The sequence below is a fragment of the Panthera uncia genome, chromosome B4 (assembly GCF_023721935.1).
Source record: "Panthera uncia isolate 11264 chromosome B4, Puncia_PCG_1.0, whole genome shotgun sequence".
In the NCBI taxonomy this organism is placed as follows: Eukaryota; Metazoa; Chordata; class Mammalia; order Carnivora; family Felidae; genus Panthera; species Panthera uncia.
In genome coordinates this window covers 92,756,343-92,773,748 of record NC_064809.1, presented here as the reverse complement: position 1 = coordinate 92,773,748, position 17,406 = coordinate 92,756,343, and the positions used below count along the sequence as shown (strand labels likewise).

Genomic DNA, 17,406 nt, shown 5'->3' with positions numbered 1-17,406 from the left:
AAGGGGCTGGGGTTTTAGTCATAAAATTGTTGGTGTCTCAGTTTGTGAGGATGGTTTTGTGAACACTCAGATTGCTAACACTGTGACATTTATGGCATAGAACTTCCAGATGTGTATACTGCATTTGCTAAGATGTCTGTTGAATGGGGCAGAACGATTTTTAAAAATAGGAAAAGGACTCACTGTGGGTGTTACGAGTTAGAATGCGCTCCAAGTTTAATTATGCATGTAGGTGTTCCAAGTCCAGAGACATTTGTGAAATGTAAGACATATTTGCATTTTATTGACTATGTTGAGTTAAAAAAAAAAGACTCCATTGGCATTCAGGCTTTCATCATTTTTCTTAAGGAGTTACTTTTTACAGTATCACAAATATACTTTTCACCACAAATTTTATGAGCTCCCTGATAAATGTGAAGAATGAAATTTGCAGGTGATGTTTATATAATGATATTTTCCCCCCATACTTATTTGTACAATGGTAGAAGGCTTAGGATTCTCTACCCTTTAAAAATAACTTAACTTACATAAACATTTTTTACTTAAGATATTTTTAAAATCTTTCAGGAAGGATTTTTTTGGTTGCCTGTTATTTGTTTTTTGTCATTGGTACTTTCTATATTTTAAGGACACATGTGAATCTTTCATTTATTTGAGAGAAAGTATAGCAGTTCTCTAAATTGCCAGGCTATAGAGACGAACTCTACAAATCCTATTTTACTGTTAGTAAAGCAGGACCAACTAGTAGCATAATGTGAAGTCTGAGATACAACTTCAATCAAAAAAAAGCTACTCAAAATGTATTGGTCTTTCCTTATTCCATTTTGCCTGTCTTCTCAGTCTAGAATAAAACAGAATGAGAACAAGACATGATTTGACTAGAGATACAACAGTTGCTTAGATGATCTCTGTATCATTCCAAGTGTGATTTGTCTGATTGTTTTTCCTGAGAAGTTGTCTAAAATAGCTAATTTATTGTCATGTAGACATGACCGTAAAGATAAAAAAGTTTTAACTAAATGGGAACTATTTCAGCAACAATCAGTTTTCACTCCAGATTTTAAGTCAGAATTGAAGAACACCCGTGGATTCAGCAAAGATTTATCAAGCATGGATCCTGCAGGGAATCATGCCAAGTAGTGACTGGTGCACTTATAAGGATGCTGAACAAAACGTGGTCCCAGCCCTTGCAGCCTTGTGCAGGGGTTGGAGAAGGTCATGATGAAGGTAGGAACAGAGCTTCATCACTTCTTTCCCAGATGAAGACCTTGCCTGCCTCGTGGATCCCACACTTTCATAATCATAGAGAAGACATTAGGCAGTTCTCAGGTTTCTTTAGTCATTAAATGGTTGATGCAACAGCCATAATAAGTTGAAAGCCAACTTATTTAGTTGTGAACTCACTGGAAATCAAATAATGAAGACAACAGATATGGAAAAATTCCAACACTTTTGTAACACTGTGTCCTCAGTGTCTAAGCAGAGAGCTACAGACTGGTAGCCCTTAGGGGTGTCTAGGTGTCTAATAAATTTGTTTCATTTGGCTCACGTAATGTTTTTGAAAAATCCAGATTATTTCACCAGCACTATAAATGGCAAATTTACAAAAATGCCAGCTTTATGGGTTCCCTTAAAACACTGGAAGATTTGGCAAAGCTAAACCGGTCTGCCTAGAACTCTCTAGAGCTAAGCTGTAGTTTCTCTCCTTTTAGATACCAATCCACTGGAATCCCCCTGGACCAGTTCTTTATTTCTGTACTTAAATGCATACTAAGGGCACTTGAGTTTATTTAAATGAAACTGTAGAGTTTTCATTCAGAACTTTTTGGGGGCTTTTATCTTCCCAGAAATAAGAAGTGGTTTTTCAGTATCTAAAATGGCAACCAGCACATCGTATTCAATAAATATTGATTAAATGGATGGATAGATGGATGAACAAATGGATAGCTGAAAGAAACATTTTTTCACCTTCCATTTCCAGACATCAGTTTGCTGGATAGATAGATAGATAGATAGATAGATAGATATGAATGAAAGAGATGAATATTTCAGTAGGAGAATGTATATATACTAAAAATATGATCTGTTGGGTTATAGATAGTTATAGAGCCTTAGGGAAGTAGTCCAGTAGTAGAGAACTTTACTTATAGAAAGAATATCTTACTAGCACACGCCTTCTTGTTAGTCAGGTTCAGCTACTAAATAATCAGCCTAGAACAAAGAGTGAAAAACAATGAGCTCTTTAAATATGGCTAATTCATTTGTCTTTAGTACACTTCAGGAACTTTAATTACCAAATCACCATACCAGCTACTTATTTTCACTTCACAATGTTTTACTTTTACCAGGGACTCTATGACAAAATACCAGACCAAATGCCTTAAATAACAGAAATGTATTTTCTTACAATTCTGGAGGCCAGGAGTCCTAGCCCAAGGTGTCAGCAGCTTTTTTTCTGAGGAATCTCTAACTGGCTTGCAGATGCCCACCTTTTTGTCGTGTCTTCTCATGTTTGTTCCGTGTCCGTGTTCTCTAAGGACACCAGTTATATTAGATTAGCGCCCACCCTAACAACCTCGTTTTAACTTCATTACCTTGCTGAAGGCCTTATATTCACATACAGTCACATTCTGAAGTACTGGGGGTTAGGGCTTCAACACCTGAATTTTGGAGGGACACAATTCAGTCCATACACTTACAGAGCTTTAAACATCAGCCAATACTTCTCAATAATGTCTGTAAGATACTTGCATCAAAATCTTTTGCAGAACCTCTTATAAAAGCATATATTATTGGCTTATACCCCACATGTAACAAATTTAGAAGGAGTGGAGGCTAGGGTGTCTGATTTTGAACAAATATACAGTGAATCAATGTACAATGAAGTTCAAGAGCTATTGACATAGTTTTTCTTTTATTCACTGGCATTAAGATTCTGGTACCATTCCTCCCTATGCATGGCTAAATCTATAATACCTAAGAATATTTATTATCTTTCCCAGGAAGAAAATAATACTCTAATATTTGTCTTGTGCTTTTATAGTACACAAAAGACTCTTACTAACTTTATTTAGTAGATAAGAGTATAAAATATTTAGATTAGAGGCAGTTGGGTGGTTCAGTTGGGTAAGTGTCCAACTTTGGCTCAGGTCATGATCTCACAGTTCATGAGTTCAAGCCCCGTGTCAGGCTCTGTGCGGACCGCTCAGAGCCTGGAGCCTGCTTCACATTCTGTGTATGTGTGCCTCTCGCTGCCCCTCCCCTGCCCGTGCTCTGTCTCTCTTTCTCAAAAACAAACATGTTTAAAAATGTTTTAAAAGAGTATAAATTATATATTATACTAACCATATATTGTTTAATTTTATTTTTAGGGAGTATTGTGAAGGCGTAGGTTGCATAATGCTTGAGAGCTCAGTTTAAAGGCAGCCTCCTCCATCACTTACTAGTCAAGTTGCCTAGAGTAAGTTACTAACCTCTCTAGGACTTTTTCCTAACTTATAAAATGGGGATGATAATAAAAATAACACCTACTTCATAGGGTCATTTTGAGGTTTTATTTGGTTCGTACATAAATTCTAGAATAGTTTTGTCACATACTAAGTGCATAGTAAGTTTACTATTATTACTTTAAGGTTGGAGGTGAGACGGATATTCATGAGAATTAAAAGTCACACAGCTAGTATATAATAGACCCAGAACTTGAACACTCATTTGCTGACTCCATTCCAATTCTTTCCACTACTCTGCAGAAAGGATATAATTTTTAAGTTGGTATTAGTTCTTTCAAATTACCATATAATATTGTTACTACTTTTCAAGTCAACTTTTAAGGAAGAAAAAATACATTACAAAATACCTTAAATCTGTGTATATTTAGCCTACACAAGGATGGAATCATGATTAAAAGCATTTTAGTGTGAAGAAATTATAAACAGCTATTGATTTTTTAATTGTGTAGAACTTTTGGTGATGGATTTCAATATTTAGCAATCAGCCATGGGCCATCTATTTATTTCAGGAATTCTAAGGTCAAGCTGAGCTATGAACATGGAATGAACCAACCTAGTTCTCTGAACTTAATCTTCCTTTGAGTGTTTAGGAAGCTTCCTCCATTAGTCTGCCTTTGTCCCCTCCATTAGTCTGTTGGTGGGCATGGCATTCTACAGGTTAGCTAGAAAGACATAAAATCTCATTTGTCAGACAGAATAAGAGAAGAACAAAGAAGCATTTTTTCACCTTCCATTTCCAGACATCAGTTTGCTAGAATACCCCTGAAGGTTAATGGCTAATATTGACACCTTTCTGACTTTGTAAAAGAAATCAAGCCCGTTCAATGTATACGAACGTACAGAAATGAAGATGAATATATGTCCCTAAACATATAACATGCAATTAAAGGTAACATGGTAGGGGCGCCTGGGTGGCGCAGTCGGTTAAGCGTCCGACTTCAGCCAGGTCACGATCTCGCGGTCGGTGAGTTCGAGCCCCGCGTCAGGCTCTGGGCTGATGGCTCGGAGCCTGGAGCCTGTTTCCGATTCTGTGTCTCCCTCTCTCTCTGCCCCTCCCCCGTTCATGCTCTGTCTCTCTCTGTCCCAAAAATAAATAAAAAACGTTGAAAAAAAAAATTAAAAAAAATAAATAAATAAATAAAAAAAAATAAAGGTAACATGGTAGGGGCGCCTGGGTGGCTCGGTCGGTTGAGCGTCCGACTTCAGCTCAGGTCACGATCTCGCGGTCCGTGAGTTCGAGCCCCGCGTCCGGCTCTGTGCTGACGGCTCAGAGCCTGGAGCCTGTTTCAGATTCTGTGTCTCCCTCTCTCTCTGCCCCTCCCCTGTTCATGCTCTGTCTCTCTCTGTCTCAAAAATAAATAAATGTTAAAAAAAAGTTTTAGAAGGTAACAGGGTAGGTTTACATATAGATTTCCAGGAATTTTTGTTTTTGGTTTTGCTTTCTTCCTTTTTTATGGGAAAACTCAAACATGTAAAAAAGTAAATGGAATAATATAATTAGCTACCATGTTCTCATCACCTACCTTCCATAGTTACCAACTGATAGCCAATCTTATTTCATCTATAGCTCCACCCACTCCCCCACCCCATATCATTTTGATGCAACCTAAGTCATCATTTGATTCCCTTTATACATCTTTTAGTATGCATTTCTGAAAGGATTCCTTTTAACATAACCACAATATCATTTAGGTACCTAGCATTAAAAATAATTCCTTACTAGCTACATGTCCAAGGTTTGGAGGCACGCATGAAGTGATAGCTCATGAATTTCTACCCAGGAGAGGCTTCTGGGCAGCCATCTGATTGGAAGGAAAGGCCAAGGGACTTCTTTTGATGCAGCATTTATATAGCACTTTAGATAATATTGAGAAAGCCTCATTTGTTAATATCAAAGGGTTGGAGTGGGGCTGCTGAAGGATAGCAATCGGATGGCAGTGTTAACTCTCCATCGCTTGTCAGGGCACCCTCACATGTCAGCAGGGGCATGGTTCTCTGGTGCTCACTAGGAGTGCCTTAGTTTAACCTGTTCTCTCACTCTGTAACACCCTTTCCTCTCTCTGATTTCTAAGTCCTACTTATGACCTTCCCAACTTGCTCATATTCATTTCCTTCATAAAGCCAACCTCTGAGACCTTAGCCCTTAGATATCAGTCTCCATTTCCACATTTAGTGTTGTTGCTGTCCTGTGTTACTCTTTATTATTATTATTATTATTATTATTATTACTATTACTTTTAATTGTTCTTTAAAGTTGATTTATTTATTTATTTTGAGAGAGAGAGAGAAAGCATGTGCAAGCAGGAAAGGGGCAGAGAGGGAGAGAGAGAATCGCAAGCAGGCCCCGCACTGCCAGCCTAGAGCCCAATGCAGGGCTCAAACTCGTGATCCATGAGATCGTTACCTGGGCCGAAATCAAGAGTCAGACACCCAACTGACTGAGCCACCCACGCGCCCCTGGCCTGTGTCACTCTTAACAGCAAGAAAAGCAGCAACATTAATACCGACTACCATTTACTGAGAGCTCGCCACATGCCGGGGCTGCACTTAACATTTACCTCCATTACCTCTTAACACCTACAACTCTGTAAAGGAGGTGTTTTTCTCTTTCACAGATGGGGATACTGAGCATCAATGAGTTTAAACAACTTTTTGTTTAAAGTCACAGTTGTAAGTGACCGTGATGGGATTTGGACCCAAGTCTAGTCTGACATCAAAGTCACCCTCCCTAATTATTTACCTTTTGCTTACCTTTTCCACATACGTCTTGAGTGCCTGAGAGACTGTAGACTCTCAGAAGAGCATCTACCACCTAACGTACCTAGGGCCAAATACGATGTCCCTCACAGTCCGGCATCCAGCACTGCCGTTGATGATGACGTAAATCACTGCGAACACTGCTTTGATTTCCCTTTCAGGGCTATTAAAACTTGGAAAGTTGTTACTACTTGAACTTCATGTCTAGTGTGTAAAGTTGACAAAGTCAAATGCATGTCACTCTGATGTGCTGTCGCAATACAGTATATCCTCTTAAAATAAGCCGGGAAGCTGACAGTAGTCATACAGCAACAACCACAAGGTAGAAGAGAATTACCTCTCTATAATTGTATGTAATGAGCCACAGATTCTGAGCAATTGCTTTTTCATTTTGTTTTCCTGCTCATTTTCAAACACCCGCACCAAGGGATGCTCTGTGGCTTTTGGTGCCACCCTTGACTTCCATGAGAAAATTCCCAATTATTTAATAAGAATAGATGGCGTTCATTCCATTTTATGTAGAGTTCTACAGTCTCCTGGCCACCCTGCTTTTAACTAAAGTAGTGTCCCAATTCTGTGAAGATACAGAAATGGACCCTGTAACTACTAAAAAGATAGATCTCTTGGCCTAGAGTTAGTGGGTGGTAAAAGATAAGGCGGAGAGGTGGGGAATGATATCCTATTGGCAGAGACCCTGAGTCCCTATGGAGAAACTTAAACTTCATCTTCTGAAACGATCTTGGTGCTATAAGATGGATGAGGGTGGTGATGGGGAAGATAGACAGAGAGATTATTTGGCAACAGTAGAGGAAAGACAGGAAATAAAGAAGGCACCCAGAAAACTCTGGGAGCAGTTCAGACACAAGCAATGAGATCCCAGGTAAAAACAGTAAGGTTAGGGAACAACAAAACAAACAAAACAAACAAAAGGAACAATCAAGAAAAATTATTTTTCAAAAAAATCAGTATAACTTTTATAGCCACAGAATTAGATTTAGGTGTGGTTAGTGTTATTATTCATTTTATCTCGGCCACAATACTCAAGCCACCAAATGGAAGTTCTGTAAGTTTACCTATTATTTTCCATAGACATCTGGTTTGATTGCTTTGTTATTTTACTGACTATGCATTCAAGACATTGCCCACCCTAGGACAGCTAGAAGGAACTTGCAGCCAGGTGTTAGAATCTCAGCTGTACTACTTGTTACCTATATGATATAAATGAGTCACTTAACATCTCTGACTTCCTATTCCAACTGAGAAAGCACATTGTAAATTACCAGATCTTACATAGATACACTGTGATACTATCGGGACTTCAAGAAAAGCTTTTGGTACTAAACCTGGGATTGCCTGCACTCTTGTTTTAAGGTTGAATTTATTTCCAAAATAAATATTATCATTTCAAATTCTAAACACTCTGGACATTCCTATATCAACAGATAATAATGTAGTGGCCATACAAAATAATTTTTAGGGAGGTATTGTTAACTTGCATTTTTTATATGTGAGTTTCACCTTCTTCCTAAGTCCCATTTTTTAAAAAGGGAAACAAAGAATTCATTTTGGTTCAGAAATATAGCTAAACTTCATCTTTTCCTCTAAGAACAGAAAAATTGGGTTGACATCAAGCCCACTTAGAAATTATCGGGCTTCCTGTTACTGATAGATTCATTCAAATGTAACAGATGAGTATCACAGAACATTTGGCTGTCCATATTCCAGGTCTGTTTGCAACTAAGAAGGACAAACAAAGATGTCTTAAATTTATAGCTAATGATAAATTGTGATATATTAAGATGAAATTATTGATTTATGGTTTTTGACCGTTCCTGTAGTTTATAAAACTTAACTAGTTACTGTATATATGAGAGTGATACATGGAAAAACCAGAAAGGCTATAAATGTACATATGTGTGCACTGATACCTGTAGCCATCAGCATGAATTACATAAGTCAAGTAGGGTTTTCTAATTACATACAAACTGTCACATGATCAAAAGATTGCATACATATAACTAAATTTTCAACTAGCATTAGGAATCTCTTGCATTCATATATATGTATATATGTGACATTCATTTGCATGTATATATGAAATTAACACCCCTTTGGAAGTATCTTAATTTGTTTCTAATAAAATATTGAAAAACAATTCTTTTTAATACAGCAGAGTTTTTCTCGGGCTTAGACTGAAAAGCAGTCTGAAAACTATTTAACTTCTGCAGCATCTGGGGCAATAGTGGACAAGTGCCAGCACAGGACTTTATCGCGGTATAAATGGGGTTTTAAGTGTTTGTTTCCAGTGCAGGTTCTCGCAGCCCAGGCACTTCCCAGTCTCATTGTTCCTTTGTTCTAGCGGATGTACAAAGGATTGACTGTTTTGTTTTCTGGCTCAGAGAGATTAGATAAAGCCTGCATTTCTGAACTTCACCCTCTAGGCACGCAACCTTAAAATTCATTTCTATAGCTTATATTTTGCAGATTATATGTGGTTTAGATGATACTGATCACACCATTATTGTCTTTAACCTTCATCTGGCTTGGAGACAGATGACAGTATTGATCTCCTTTGAGCTATCGCTGGAAAGCAGCTGTCCCTCGCATCCTTGTCCTTAAAATGCCTCTTCAGCAAAAATGTGCCATCTCAACTATGACAAGGTTGTTCTTGAGTTTCGTTGGGAACTAGAATCTCCTGGTAGTGAAGTACCTTATTCTTGCCAGGCAACAGAAAACTTTCTGTGAGCGGAAATTATGTTCATTCTTTTTGTTAAGATGTCCTTAATTATAGACCATTATGTAGGATAGGAAATTTAAATAATATTGCCAGGGGGCGAAAAAAAGCTACAGTTTTTCTCCAAGAACCTATAAACTAGAATCATCTTGGGAATTTTTTTATTTTATCTTAATGGTGAGAAAGTTAGGTCATGGGAATTAACTGATAAGATTGTATCAAGTTTTTTATATGAAGAAGGCAAGTAAGGCTGTTAGTTTAGTTTTTAAAAATTGTATTCTACTTCTGCCTCCATTTTATCAGTGATTCAGAGGAAACTTTTTTTATGATCAAGTGTAAGTTTATATTGAGTGCCCATTCTGTGTCAGGTAAAACCTGCTTTACACCTCAAAACATCCGAGAATGTAGGTATTATTATAATCCCCAGATAGATGGGAAAGCAGAGATTTAGATGGATTAAGCGACTTGTACAAAATCTTCTGACTGATACATGATGGAGCCGAGGATTTGAACTGAGTTCTGTCGGACTCCAAAGCCCACATTCTCTGCTACTGCATTTCCCTGCTTCCATGACAAGATCTCCTGTTTATAGAAATAGTAACAGGAGCTAACAATGAATACTTACTATGTGCCAGACACTGTTCTGAGTGCTCTAGAGAAAACCCTCAATTTAATCTTCATAAACAGGGGCACCTGGGTGGCTCGGTCGGTTAAGCATCCAACTCTTGGTTTCGGCTCAGGTCATGATCTCCTGGTTTAGTGGGTTTGGGCCCCATGTTGGGCTCTGTGCTGACAGCATGGAACCTGCCTGGGATTCTCTCTCTTCCTCTCTCTGTCACTTCCCCAGTCACACTATCTCTCTCTCAAAATAAATAAATAAACTTAAAAAAAAATTTTAAATCTTCGTAACTATCTTGCCAAAAAGATAGTAGTATTATCAGCATTGCACGGATGAAACAGCGAGGCGAGGGGAGGTTAAGGAATTGCCTGAAGTACACAGCTACAATGCAGGAGAACCAGATTCAGGTCCAGGCTGCCAGACTACAGAGCCTACACCCTTTGGGTGAACCTCTGCTGTGCTTGGGTGTAAACCACATAACTTGCGTTTTGGGCTCTCTGGGTTACTGATGCCTTGGCTTCCTTGTCAACTGACATCTATATTATTATTGGTTCTTGTATTATAAAATGTTAGGTGGCTTGTGTGTGGTTTTTTTTTGTTTTTTTTTTGTTTTTTTTTTTGTTTTTTTTTTGCAGTACGATGCAGTCCTATAAACCACAGCATAAAACACACACACATGAAAAGACATTAGATTAACCACAGGCTGTATTTAGCTTACGTGTGGTATCTGTAGGTGACCCATAGATAGTCTTCTGAGTTGGCTGGCCATAAATGTCTTGTTGATATAGATTAAGATCACCTTGTTCCTATTTGTATTAATGTTAGTCACAAGCAAACACCTTCTTAAAACATATACTGTTCTAAGAAGATTCTAGAATCTGAAGTTTCAGAGTAAAGTTTCAGAGTTTTCATGAGTAAAATGTAATTTGCCAAGTGTAGGGAAGAACTCAGATCTCTATAGCCGTGCCACTAAAACATCTGACCTGGCTTTGAGTTTTAGCCTCCAATATCTTGATCCGACTTTCTAGATCAAGAACCAGGTTGGATTTCTGAAAATTGCTCATATGTAAATGTCTCTCAATGTTGCTATTCCCTGCATTCAGAGTAGGGAGAGCCTTATTTCTCAGATGGTCCCACTGCATCATAGAATGGCAGGTCACCAAACACTATTGACTTAGTTCCTGATGTAAGGACAGGTGGCTCATCCTACTTCAAGTTCCACAGTGAAGATTCAATACACAGGAAATGGGATATGGGACTCCTCAAACTCGCCCATGGTTTTGAGAGTTGAAACTAAGTGAACAGCTGGGTGCAGGACTAACCCTCTCCACCTTCTCTGGAGGCTTTAGCAGCTCCAAAATGTCCTAGAATGCAAGTTGAGAACATGTAAGGAATCCCAGCTGTTGGGAGAATTCATTTTGATGAGCAAGCCTAGGCGAGGCTCATAATCAGGTCTGTATCTTTTGCAGTTTTCTGATGTTTAAAAACAATCCAAAGTTGTGCCACCTGGGAGGCTCAGTCAGTTAAGCTTCCGACTCTTGGTTTCGGCTCAGGTCATGATCTCATGATTCGTGAGGTCGAGCCCCACATCGGGCTCCATGCTGCCAGTGCAGAGCCTGCTTGGGATTCTCTCTCTCCCTCTCTCTGCCCTCCCCCTGCTTGCACATGCGCTCTCTCTCTTTATCTAAATATATAACCTTTAAAAAAAAAAAAACAACTAACGTTATGTATACTTAACCCCCCAAATCCACAACCTAAAAAATAAAATGTTCAGGGGCACCTGGGTGGCTCAGTTGGTTAAGTGTCCGACTCTTGATTTCAGCTCAGGTCATCATCTCATGGTTTTTGAGTTCGAGTCCTGCATCGGGCTTCGTACTGACATTGTAAACGAACAAACAAACCAAAAAAAGTTCAGTACAAATTTCAAAATTATTTCCTAATGTCTGTATTTTCTATAAGATTTTTGGTATTTCTCCAGGCATAGCCTGGATGTTTGTCAGTGTGTGGAAAGTGCAAAACTTGCAAGCCAAAGAACGTAGAACCTTTCATGGAATTCTAAGCTCAGAACTTTCTTAACAAAGAAGCCTTATTCAGAAAAAGAAGTGTATCTGACTAGTAGCTAAGTGGGTTTCTTTTTTTAAATGAAATGGTAAGTTTGAAAGTGGAGCAAAATGCCAATTTGTTTCATGGGCAGCAGATTCTCAGAGTCTTTAAGGAAAATGAATCTTTGTTATAGCAAACTAACATGTATTTGCACAAGTCTTTAAGCCATGTCATCTTTGCGGGTTTTTGCCTTGCAGATCCTTTACCTCCTGCTAAGTTTGAAGTCAATAAAGAGAAGACTACTTCAACCAGTCTGCATGTTTGGTGGACTCCTTCTTCTGGAAAAGTCACCCGCTATGAGTTGGAGTTATTTGACAATAGCCACAAGGTACAGGAGACCCAAATTCAAGAAAGTACTTCCTGGAATGAACATACATTTTTTAACCTCACTGCTGGTAATAAATACAATATTGCCATCACAGCTGTTTCTGGAGAGAAACGTTCCCTTACAGTTTACACCAATGGATCAACAGGTAAGACCGCTTATAGATAGTTGAGTATTTAATACAGTAAATTGAAGAGATAAAAATAAGAACACCCCCCAGACCAAAGACGATAGGTAGATAAGTAGACAGACAGACAGACAAATGCTGTGCAGTGCAGTGGGTAGACTAGACTGAAAATAAGGAGATGTGGCTGCGCTGCTAGCTTGCTGGTTGATTCTGAACAAGTCCTGGAACTTCTCTGGGACTGGAATTTTCTCCAAAATTAAGTAGGCGTTTCCTAATGGCCTTTCTAACTCAAATCTTAGGCAACAGCATTTTCTGCCTCAAGTTCTCAGTTTGTAATAAAACTTATTTTTTAGGTGTTTTCATCCTTTGTATATTCTTTTCAGAACATCAAGTCATGACGTTTCCTAAATATTCCGACGCCCGGCACGAGTTTTTACTCGCCCCCACACATCCCGATGTCAATGACACACTCCACCTCCTTCCATGAAGTACAATCCTTCTCACCATGCCCTGTCCTCTCGTTTTCTCTCCTGCTTTCTTGCTGTATTTCTGTTTTTGGTCTTGCATAGTTCTTCCCTTTCTTTTCCCTTTGCTGCTATGCCATATCATAGTTCATTGGCAAAATTACCTTCATACCTGTTAAGTGGGTAAACTATGATGTGACTTTAGGCGCGGACTTTGAAAAGAGCATTAATCCAGGCTCCAGTGAAATTTCAAGAGTGCTGTTTTCATTACTTATTATACAAATTAGATGTACAGAGAAGCATACATAAATGTGTCGTTTTGAATTAAATGTGTCTATGTCTTCTCTAAGGCAATTATCAATGACCCTTTGGCAATGCATTTTATGTCCCTAGTGCCGTCTCCAGTGAAAGATATCAGTATTTCAGCCAAAACCAATTCTCTCTTGATTTCCTGGTCCCATGGCTCTGGGAATGTGGAAAGATACCAGCTGACGCTCATGGATAAAGAGACCCTAGTTCATGGCAGTGTTGTGGACAGACATGCTACTTCTCATACTTTCCACGGACTGACACCTGGCCACCTCTATAACCTGACCATTGTGACTGAGGCTGCAGGGCTGCAAAACTACAGATGGGCACTGGCCAGGACGAGTAAGTTCCACTAACCAGCTGAACAAGAATAAAGCTCAAATCAAGGAAATGTTTAATAACCAAGGATTATTAAATTATTTGAATAATGGCAATATGGGACAAATTGAAATTCTTATGTTACAGAAGGCCCTTAAGATGTACCCACTTTTCTACTCAGAGAAAGAGAGATTCCCTTTTATTCTAAATTTTAGATGAGCCCTCGGCAACATTCTCAACTACAGAGTTAACCGCTGATATAGTCTTAGCTTGTCTTTTTAGTATTCTGATCTCTTTGGTAAGGATTCCTACTTCCTTCTCTTAAATAAGCATCCTGTGCCCTGTGACATCACTCACAATGAGCCAAGATTACCTTTCTCAGTGCTATACAAAGACCTGCTCCTGTGAAACAGCCATTTCTTAAACCCAGTGTCCAATAAAACATGCCCTGAGACCCAAGGCTACAGGAGCTATACTCACAGCCTAACATAGCCGGATAAACTAATCTGTGCTAAGTGGTTTTGTTTTTAAAATTTTTTAAATGTTTTATTTATTTTTGAGAGAAATAGAGACAGAGTGAGAGCAGGGAGGGGCAGAGAGAGAGGGAGACACAGAATCCAAAGCAGGCTCCAGGCTCTGAGCTGTCAACACAGAGCCCGACATGGGACTCAAACTCACAAACTGTGAGACCATGACCTGAGCCGAAGTCAGACGCTCAACCAACTGAGCCATCGAGGTGCCCCAATCTGTGCTAAGTTTTAATGAATATTTCATCTACACATTCGTTCTATTCATTCATTTGTTCAGTATCTATTGAGTGTAAACTATATGCTAGGCATTGTGGATATAATAGTGTCTAACAAGGCCAAAGTCTTTGCCATTTGGAGCTTACATTCTAATGGATTCTAATGCTTCTGGTGGGTCTAATAAATTCCTTCTTTTGGTAAGCTATTCCCTCTCTTGAGAAACTATCTACTTTTAAGAGAAACTTTTAAGTATGTAGTGACTTAGAAATTATTCTAATAGGGAGAGTTCTTGGAACTACAAGAGATTGGTGAGAAAGATATCTGGGGGCACCTGTACATTTACATACCCTTCATATCACACCTCAAAAGATGTATAAACATTCCCAACAAATGTGTATCATATATCCTGGGCCAGCCTTGGCTGGCTCAGTTGGTGGAGCATGTATCTCTTGATCTCAGGGTTGTGAGGGTAAGCCCCACATTGGGTACGAGATTGCTTAAAAATAAAATCTTTAGGTGTGCCCAGGTGGCTCAGTCGGTTAATTATCTGACTCTTAATTTTGGCTCAGGTCATGATCTCGTGGTTCATGAGTTCAAACCGCGCATCGGGCTCTGTGCCAACCATGCATGGTCTGCTTGGGATTCTCTGTCTCCCTCTCTCTGCCCCTCCCCTGCTTGCTCTCCATCTCTTTCTCTCAAAATAAATAAACGTTAAAAAATTTTTTTAAATAAAATCTTTTTTTAAAAGTACCATATATCTTAAGAGTTATTAATGTATATCAAGAGCAAATTATACTTATCACTGGCTTATGCAAAATCAATGTGATGTGCCCATTTTTAAAATGAAACATTTTTGTTTTGTTATTAGTGAAGCCCAAAATTATGACATAGCCAAGAGGTAGAAAAAGTATTCACCAAAGTGTTTCTCTTTTGTAATCATTTTCCTTTGATGAAATAATGACACACCTCTTGAGCTTTAACTTTATCATGATTTTATATGAAAGATAGCATATTTTTAGCACACAAAATTTTGTGATGGCCGATGAGTTGACCTATCTATTTATTATGTACTTGCTATTATTAAATACATAAATATGGGAAGAAATCAGGCAGATGACAGACTTCTTTGAGCATTCCAAGACGTCATTTGCCAGTGAAGATCCCTAGGCTCAGTGAGATACACAGAGCTGTCCAGGGTTGCCCAGCTGACTAATGGCCACGTCTGAGCCAGATTCCAGGCTCCTGACTCCAATCTTTGTGCTCTTTCCAACAGCCAGACAGCCTTTCTTTGATTTTGCAGTATTATTTTTGCTAGTGAAATTGTTGTTTTCTTCTGAGCAGGGAGTGCGGCTTGCAGGGATTAAAGTATAGGTCAAAATTTGGCCATAAGACTGGTCCAATATCCTGAGTTAAAGTGTCTTTTCCTTTCTTCTTATTTAGCCCCCATGGAAGTCTCAAATCTGAAGGTGACAAATGATGGCACTATGACCTCTCTAAAAGTCAAGTGGCAAAGACCTTCTGGAAATGTGGATTCCTACAACATTACCCTGTTTCACAAAGGGGCTATCAAAGAATCCAGAACACTAGGACCCCGGGTTACTGAAACTCAATTCAAAGACTTAACCCCTGGAAGACTTTACCAAGTTACTATCAGCTGTGTCTCCGGTGAATTGTCTGCTCAGAAGATGGCAGTGGGCAGAACAGGTGAGTGTAGGGCTCCAGAATATTCCTTGGTTGTCCAAATCATTGTCTGATCCATCTTAGATCCATTCATCAGGGCAAAATAAGTTCACGATTTGGGAAATATGGTCTACGTGACTGAGGGTGCCTACGGGCCAGGGCCCCATATATGGAGGAAAGCAGAGGGTTAACTGCATTCCTCTGAGTTATTTAAGCAAATGTGTTTGGAATGGTTCCTGAATGATGTGCCTAACTGGCTGTGCCTTGTGCTATTTCATGTCACAGCACTTAAGTAGCATAGATGCATTAGCATTGATACTAATGAATAAGACGTTTCTGATCAACTCTTATAGTGAGGGCCAGTTAGCACTTAATCATGTTTTCCATAAATTATTTTATTAACTTATGCAACCAAACATTTATCCAGTGCCTCCTATGTGTAAATTTCTGTGTGGTGAGTTTGGGAAGTTGTTAAAATGTCAGGGTTCAGCAAACTACACCCTTTGGCCAAATATGGCCTGTGACCTATACTTGTATAGGTAGGTCTTGGCTTAGCCCCAAGCTAAGAGTGGTTTTTACATATCTAAAAGTTTTTTTTTAAAGGAAAAAGAAAGACAAATATGAGACAGAGACCATACGCGGCCTGCAAATCCTGAAATATTTACTTTGCCAACCCTTGCTTTTAAGGAAGTTTCATTCTGATCAGACAAATATAGAATACACACACACAAAAATAAAAGAGTACATTTTAATAATAGTAATTGCTTTGATATTTCCATGTATCAGTCACTAACTAAACACTTTACACTGTTATTTCATCAAGTTCTCCCTACAAAACCATGAGAGAGGTTCTGTTACTATCATTTTACAGATAATTTAGACGGATGAATTGGTGGGGTCCAGACAGTAAATGGTGGGGTTAGAATTTAAACCGGAGTGTTTAAGTCAAGAGTCCGTTCTCTGTGCTGTTAGAGATTCCAACTAAGAGCCTTATGGTCAGAAAAAACAAGAGAACAAAATTCTTGTTCAGAAGAGCAGTAAAGACTTCTCAGAGGAAATGGTTTTTAACTGGGACCTAAAAAATGTGAAGAGGGAAAAGAGGGAAGGGCATTCGAGGTTGAAGGAATAACATAAGCAAAGGCAGGAAGGCAGAAGAACCCAGGATACTAACAGGTCTCCAGAACATGCAATTGGAGGCCAGCATTTGGGAGAGTGGGGAAGCAGGGAGGGTGGCTCCAGGAGTGGTCAGAGGTTATGGGATCTGATCTTGGAAAGCTATGAATGCCACACCCAGGACTTGGTGTTTTATTCTGTAATTAATGGAGAGACCTTACATGTTTTTAAGCAAAGGAATAATTAGACCAGAGCTATATTGCAAGAAGATTAATCTTGTTTTTGGAAAAGAATGTTTCATGACCACAACATTCAGTGTCTCTACCAAAAGACACCAACCACATCCATCAATGTCAACATCATTAGAAGCAACATCAATATTGTCCCTAGGGCTGGCGTGCAATCAAGAAAACACAGCACTCCTATATCTAGGTTATTAACAGTGTGACAGAAAATTGCATTACTGGTATATTACTAAGATGATTTTAGCGTTCATTTCTTGAGTGTCAAATGCCTCCAAAATTAGGAAAGAATACTCGCTTGCAATCCACAAACATTAGAAGGGGATAGAAATATTTTGAATTGCAGCAATCAGGTCTCTT

General features: G+C 38.9%; 1 protein-coding gene and 1 long non-coding RNA gene across 2 annotated transcripts in view; both read left to right on the top strand.

Annotated features, from left to right (window-relative positions):
- The window catches only part of PTPRB (protein tyrosine phosphatase receptor type B), a 115,423-nt gene that overhangs the window by 31,580 nt on the left and 66,437 nt on the right, over positions 1-17,406 (top strand). Inside the window, exons 5-7 of the mRNA XM_049626702.1 lie at positions 11,920-12,195; positions 13,032-13,289; positions 15,452-15,715. Of these exons, the coding sequence (XP_049482659.1) occupies positions 11,920-12,195; positions 13,032-13,289; positions 15,452-15,715 (798 nt within the window). The remainder of the gene's footprint in view (positions 1-11,919; positions 12,196-13,031; positions 13,290-15,451; positions 15,716-17,406) is intronic.
- On the top strand, positions 3,451-4,889 carry LOC125920289 (uncharacterized). Its single transcript, XR_007457001.1, has 2 exons — positions 3,451-4,398; positions 4,663-4,889. It is a non-coding gene; the product is annotated as an uncharacterized LOC125920289 (long non-coding RNA).